Source organism: Phalacrocorax aristotelis, chromosome 3, assembly GCF_949628215.1.
Source record: "Phalacrocorax aristotelis chromosome 3, bGulAri2.1, whole genome shotgun sequence".
In the NCBI taxonomy this organism is placed as follows: Eukaryota; Metazoa; Chordata; class Aves; order Suliformes; family Phalacrocoracidae; genus Phalacrocorax; species Phalacrocorax aristotelis.
In genome coordinates, this window is record NC_134278.1 from 73972332 (window position 1) to 73979898 (window position 7567).

The 7567-nt window shown below is 38.5% G+C and overlaps 1 protein-coding gene across 2 annotated transcripts in view; it reads left to right on the forward strand.

The window, feature by feature from the left end:
* The window catches only part of EPM2A (EPM2A glucan phosphatase, laforin), a 38639-nt gene extending 35651 nt beyond the window's left edge, over positions 1-2988 (forward strand). For both annotated transcript variants that reach the window (XM_075088015.1, XM_075088016.1), the window contains exon 4: positions 1084-2988. In XM_075088015.1, the coding sequence (XP_074944116.1) occupies positions 1084-1364 (281 nt within the window). In that variant the 3' untranslated portion in view covers positions 1365-2988. The remainder of the gene's footprint in view (positions 1-1083) is intronic.
* The last annotated feature ends 4579 nt before the right edge of the window (positions 2989-7567 follow it).

Consider the following 7567-nt stretch of genomic DNA (forward strand, 5'->3'; position numbering starts at 1 on the left):
AGCTTGCACAGCAGGACAGCTTGCCAAACTTGCTGGTTAAAAATGGAGAGACAGTGCTCTGTGTCTGCCTCTGCTGTTCCCCTCCCCCAGCAAATCTATTGTTTTTTTTAACTGTAATATCCCAGTCTGATAAATCTCCATAGAGTCATTTATATAATTATTTGTAAATAATTTAGAATACCCATAGCATCATGTGTCGTAACATAAATTATTATTTTTAATTCCTCTATTGGAATGCTCAGTTCAAAATCTTGTTTCCAACTGGTAGGTTAGAAAGTGTGCAGGTTTTTGAGTGAGTAGTCTACCAGGAGGAGAGAGTGCTTTCAATGGACTGCTGCCACAAATAGAGAACTGTCATATCAGTAATAGGACATCAGGGAAGACAGGAGGCCTTGAAACAGGGATTTGAAAGGGCTTAATGTCAGTGCTCATCTGTGACATGAGGAAAAGTTAGGCTCTGATGGTTACATCTTCAGTTCCTGGGGTAACAGAGAGAAAGGTGTCAGGAAATATGGTATAGTCCTCCCTTTGGGAGTGAGAAAGACTGTTCTGTGTTGTTTAACCATATGCTTAATACACAGTTAAACCATAACAGTATTAAGTTGTACAGGAAAATACTCTTCTGCTTTCCCTCCCTCAGTTACTATTGACATAATGGCCTTCATTACAGTGTTTTGGAAAGTAGCAGTATGTAGGTAGCTTCACAAACCTCTGGCACTAAAAAACTTTGCACTTTTGTCTTGCTAACTTTAATGGTATTTAAGATGTGCTGTTTGATGTGATTTTCTCCCTTATCTCAGTCCTTGTGAAAATGAATATGCCACACACGTTCATCGTTAATCAGAATGTGTATTTAGAGAAGACTTGGGCATGGTACAGATTTTGTGTGATCCGAATCTATGTTGCCAGAAGAAACAAAGGTTCGGGTAGAAGGTCATTTGGGGAAAAAAAAAAAAGGAAAAAACCCAAAATATGTCAGTTTTGCCATTATGATTCACAGTGCATCAGGCTGTACAGACATAATCTCAACTGTGAACACAGCTTTCTCAAATGCAAATGAACGTGCCTTCTTTTTGACCTTAGGAAGAATACAGATGTTGCCACAAGCTGTCTGCCTCTTGCACGGGCTACTGGAGAATGGACATACTGTCTACGTTCATTGTAACGCTGGCGTTGGCAGGTCTACAGCTGCTGTCAGCGGCTGGCTGAAGTATGTGATGGGATGGAGCCTGCGGAAAGTGCAGTACTTTTTGGCTTCCAGGAGAGCAGCTGTCTACATTGACGAGGAAGCTCTGATTCATGCTGAAGATGATTTCTACCAGAAATTTGGGCGTCTTCGTTCCTCATGCAAAATACAAGAGTAGAAAAGCAGAAGATGAAAAGGAAGGTGAAGAGGAATCTTTACATTTGAACCCCAAGGACTTAGAAATCATGAGTCAGAGTCCTGCCTCTCCTCTTCAGATTATAAGCTTGTCACAGAAGTTGTGAGAATTTTGTTAAAAAGTGCCTTTGAGGGTTTTTTACTTGCTTTGTTTAGGCTGATATGATTCATGTTTTCAAGCCTTTTCTGCAAGTATAAGACCTAGAAACTCTGCAAAGGGAAACTAAGATTTTCTTTTAACTACTTGCCTGCACTGAGTTTTTAGAGTAGATGCTAAAAAAGTCATAATGTGAAATAGTTAGAGTTGGCAATATTTCAGTGACAAGAAAGAGAAGACATTCTTAGAAAAACAGATACAAAGCTTGGCTGGATTAAGGTTCAGGTTAGGATGAAGCTGATCATTGTCAAAGCTGGTGAGTTATTTTAGATGGAGTGTCTGTTACTGAAGTGTTTGCTATTGTTTTTGTAGACAAGAGATATTAATGAGAAAGACCAGAAGGAAACTGATTTTTCAACTCAGTTTCTTAAACAAAAAGCTAGTGTCTAATGCAGTGAACTAAAATTTGCTCTTTTTGCCTATGTAGTTAATGTTAAATATCATGAGTTATAGCTATATTCTTTCATGACATTGGTGTCGTGTTGGAATGTGGCATGAAGAAAGGAAACAACTCCACTTACTAAAGTCTTACTCTGTTGCAGGGAAGGACTACTATTTGTTATATTATCCTAGGCTGTGAGATCTCTAAGTCAAAGATACGTTTTGCTCTTCTGGTCTATGCAGTGCTTACAGTGGTCTTCCTAGGTACCAAGTGAATATAAGCAGTAGCCACTGGGCTAAAACAGGACCTATAGGATCTGTGTGATAAGCCTCTGTGCATCACTGATGCCACAGCCTCTTTGTTATTGACCTAGACAAATTTCTTCACTATAGCAAAAGTCTATTCTTGCACAAGCAGTGTGTGGATGTTCACAGCTGCTAGATTTAGCCAAGTGAAGCAAATACGTTCCTCTGTAGGAGCAAAGAGCAGCTCTGTTGAGGGTTTCTCAGGAGCTTAGCCTCAGTAGGCTAAAGTTGGCTTTGTGAATGATCCCTAATGTTTTCCAGTGCTGCTTAGTCCCTTAGCTAAACTAAGCAGCGGCACCAACAGCTTCCAGCCCTGCTCAGGCAAACCCAGTTTCCTGTAGGTTAAGTCCAAGAGAGAAGGGAGAGAAAGCATTTCCTAAGGAACAGAGAATTAAGGATGTATAAACATGAAGAAACCTAATTTGTATAGGTTTATTCTTCAGTGAAATCTCATTTTTTTTCCAGCCAAATTGACCCTCTAAAGACCCAGTCATTGACAGAGTAGTTTAGCTGATATATATTGATTATCTGAATACTTAATGGAGAAACTATTAGATATGAACTCTGTGGAGAACGGAATAATATAATACATTTTATTTATCCTATATTTCAATCATCTTCAAAAGGAAAAATGTTTATTTAAGTTATTCTACCTGTGTGGTTTTGATCATGATTTTGTTTCTTATATTATCCTTTGAAATAACACTGCCTGTTTAGAAAATGGATAAGAAAAGTTCTCTATTAAATAAAAATATAAAGACAATTCCAGCAGCCCTTTTTGTCATATGTCTTTGGCTCCCAATTTCATGAATAGCAAAAAGCATCATGACTGACAATTCTATATATAGGTGGAACCAGCCACTTTAATGGTAATAACTTATTTCTTGTCTGCTATGCTGTGTCAGTTTTGAGGGGGAAATCTCAAAAAACAACACAGCAAAGATGCATAGGTAGTATGGCACCTCTGATACCTTGAAAGACCAAAAAAAAGGGTTGTTTACCCTAGCCCAATGCAGAGAGCAGAGGGAGTACGTCAGTGCTGCTCTCTGGCTCTTGGGCTCTCGTGCAAATGTGCAGAGCTACAGCTGAGCACCCGTGAGCACCCAGGAGTTTTATCTCCTTTTGACTGAGTTTAAAGTAAAAATGGTGAGCTTTTGCTACCATGTACCTCTCAAAATCAAGTGCTGAGAGGAGAAGGGTCGCATAAGAAGTGGAGAGTAGAACTCATTTAAGTTTTACATTTCAGTTGAGATATATTTGAAACCCCAAGCTTAAAATGAGTTTCCAAGCATCCCTGGCGGACAGCCCTTTCCATCAGATGGAACTTGTAATATATGTTGGGACAAGTACCTGTGGTTGTACTGCATGAAAACAACTTGCCAACATCATGTTAACAAAGAATGTAAAGAGATCCCATGGCTTGTGGTCCCTTTGTACCTATTTGTAGCGTGCATTTTTTCCTCATTGACACCTTCCTGCCTTCTTCATTGAAGGCTACCCGGTCAAGTAACATTCATTCAAAGCCCTGTCTGTTGAATGCAACTAGGAATTGAAATGCTAAAGAGATCATTGCAAGAAGCTACAGCAACAGAAAAAGCAATCATATTAAAATATTCCATTTCTCCAGCTGTAAAATTACATGATAAATCTGCATCTAGAGATTATCTATTAGAATTCCAATTTGTAATATGTTCTTATGCTGATTGGATCATTAGCTGTTTCTACAGACTAGCCTCGATCCATTTTGGGTGAAAGGATGAAGACAGTCTGTTGTTCATGTACTTGTGTATTTCCTTGCTACTTTAGTCATAAAAGTGCTACAAAATTTAGAGAAGAACGACTCCTATAGAAGGAATTCGATAAACAGTAACAGTTGTTTTAAAGTAGGCCTAGGAAGACAAACTAATACTTACACAATAACAGGAGCCAGGTAGAAATATTTTTGATAACTCATCACTGAAAAGCATCAGCTGGGGAAAATGGTTTTCTGCTCATATAAGCATCAGTATTCTCTGCCCTATTACAGCCAGGTTTTTACCTCTGTTAAATTAAAGAAGAAAGCAGAATTTGCTACATGGAATGGGACCATTTGTAACTCCAGGTACTTAGGATATCTCCAAGTCATTATTAGACCAAACAATAGTGTATATATTCTTCCCCAGGGCTATGGACATGAAGGAGGTATGCAGCCCTCGCTCTTACAAGTGATTTTGTAACAAAACGAGTGCCTTGAGGGATGGGTTTGTCTTTGAGTGCTATAGTTACATGAATATTCTTTTTCCTTTTGACATCAGCAAAGTGCTAATGGGATTATTCTGCATGACGTTTTTAGGCAGGCAATGCAGCCTGGTGAAAGGAGACTGGGCTTGCTGGCACGACTGTTCAATACCTTCCTTTCTCCCTTACTCCTTACTTGTTATTTCACACTTTGAACTTTTGTCCCTTTGGCATTTGTTTGCTCTAGTCACTTCAGTTTTAAGTCCTTGGTCTTGCCTTTCTGTCTGTAAACCACCAAGCACAGTGAAGCTCTGGATGTGGCCAGAACTGCAGGTTTTGTACCAGATTGCACTCTAGAGCAGTTGGAAAGTCTCACAGCTGGCAACTGAGCTGTGTGTGCTGCACAAAAACGTGCAAAACAGTGGCTCTGCTCTGGGGTGGAACTGAAATTTGATACTGCCAGCCAAGCCCTCCTGGGCGAAGATAAAGGAAAAAGATAGGCTGTAGGTTCTGCAGGAGCTCGTAATAAAATCTCTATTTAAAACAAGAATGCAAAAAATCGGACTTACCCCGTTATCTACTACGATGTCCTTTTTGAGTTCTAATTTATAAAACCCACTGACTTTACTGGTCTGTAATTGAGAAAAAAATTTGGTTTGAGGTAGTCAAAGGCATTTGCCTTAACTGTATTACCCTGTTGCTTTTTTTATTCTTTTATCATTAAATTGCAGAGAGAGGTTTCAAACCAATGATAGAGTTAAAAAAAAAAAAAAGAATAATATGATTCTTCAAAAAATACACTGGGACTGTGCAACAAGAAATTATGAAGAAATATTTAGAAGCATAATAACTACCACAGAAGCATATATTTGGCAAGCAAGCCCTACCTTCTTGAAGGATAATGAACATCAGGCTGCCCTTAGCTATAATGGAATTGGATTAATGTAGCAGAAGACAAAATATAGATGACTGTATCCAACTCTAACTGTTTACATTCTTAGTGGTAAATCAACACCTCTACAGTTAATGCCTTAAAAATATCTGCTGGAAAAGATTGTGGTTTATTTTCCACACGTATATAGCTTAAAGGGAAAGGGCCTGCTCTGAGGGAGCAGGCTTTAGAACAGTGGAAATATATAGGAATTCATCCTTTTTCTGTTACTCAGTGAAACAACGACATCACCAAGAGCAAGACCAAACCCTATGACTTCATAATTGATCTTCTTCCTAAATTGACATAAGAAAACAGCTTTTTTTCAAGGGAAATGACATTAACATATATTAGCATAATTACATAATTGTGATATAAGCGATCAAAATACATGTCATTGGCCCTTCACTTATGCTAACAGTGAACTTATATGGTGTTCATTCTTAATTAGATATATTTTCCTCTCTCCTCCCTTTCACCTCAGGATGTCTCATTCCAGTCTTGACCAGTTTATAAACAGTTTTGTGTTTAAAAATTGCCATATTTGTAAAGGTAAGTAATGTTTATTTTGTTAAACCTTTTTTACATATAAAGGCTTGTTTGGGGATAAGGAAATAAGAACTTTATACCCTGTAAAACAAGGATGATGACACTGTGAATCTTAGACCTATATAATTCAACCTTTTTGTGCTTAAACGTGTCATCTTATTTGGGAGATTGAATTTATAAAGATTGAGGGATAATGTCTGTGATTTGATAATTGCTTCGATGCTGATGTTGTTATATTTACATCAAGGAAAATAGAAGGCCTGTTTATTCATGAGCTGGTAAAATATTAAATGATGTCTCATTCTTGATTTAGGTGATGTGAGGAAAAAGCATAAAACAGCTGCCAAGAAAAAATTTCTAATGCTGGGCAGGTTTCTATGGTCTTTACTTAATGTCATTATAACAAAATTTGTTTTGTGGTAATGCAGTTTCAGCAGGGAAATAATTAACAGTGAGGCCATCATCCAAGGGTAGCAGCCATGTTTAAGCTGGGCAGCCAGCCCAAAGTCACTGCAAAAAATCAAAGGCTGAAAATTAATCCAATCTTCAGAAATTCAATAAAATACATAACCGCAAAGGTTAAGAAATTAATATAAGACTGTATTTTAAGAAAAGCAAAAATACAGAAAGTATAATCCTAGCTAATGTCAAAGGGAAAAATATTTTGGAGTGGGATAACAAACACTACAAGTCATTTGAAAACATAATCAGTATGTTAGATAAAAGTATAGCTGGTATTTAAAGTTCACTAATCAGTTAAAGGGATACCACCAAACTATTTAGGCTTACAATATTTATCTGTATAAAGAAAGAAATGTGGAAGGTTAAGGTCTCAAGAGTAGAGACCAGTTTTATATCCTCTCTTGGGCAACTAACTCACGGAGTGTACTTGAGCAGGTGAAGCTTTGTGAGCACAAAAGTGGTTGCTGGTGTGTTGTTCTGAAACAGGACCGAGAAACTGTGCTTTAGAAGAACTAATGGGAAGGACACCTCTTAAAATATGCTTAACTGATAGCTCCAGATGGAAGTCTAAACAAGCATATATCTTGACAGTGTCTTTCTCTTCATGTGTCTTGCTGAAACAGGAAAGCCTTTTAGAGGTCTTTTGTCCTGCAACACCTGTGCTTAAAGCCAGAGCACCAGAAGGGGAAATTGTAACTGTGAGTAGCAGTGGCCCTGACCCCAGTTAGTTAATTGTTAAATGACATCATTCAGACCATCACCAAGTCTGGCAGAGCTGGCCAAATTCAGAGGAAGGCTGCCATGTGGAGGTCTGAGGAATATCTGGAATGGGGGAGTTAAACTCATCTTGCAGGACCAAGATGGCCCAGCAGGATCCAGCCAGGAGAAGGGTGGACTGGAAGACAAGAGACAGGTCCTGCACCCAGTGCTGAACTCTGCTTCTGCAGGTGAAATGGACCATTTAACCTCTTTACTTGAGTTATTCTGTTTCTCAACATGACACAAAGGATACTTCACCTCAGTCCTTTACTAGTAACTGGGACAACTGCTGTTCTCAGTGCCTCCACCCACAGTGGCTGTGTGGGTGCCTGTGAGCGCTTGATCAGACACTATTTCAAGTACTTTGCAACTCCATGTTAATATGGTCTAAATGGTTGGCTTAAATTTCACAGGGAGTTGTCCA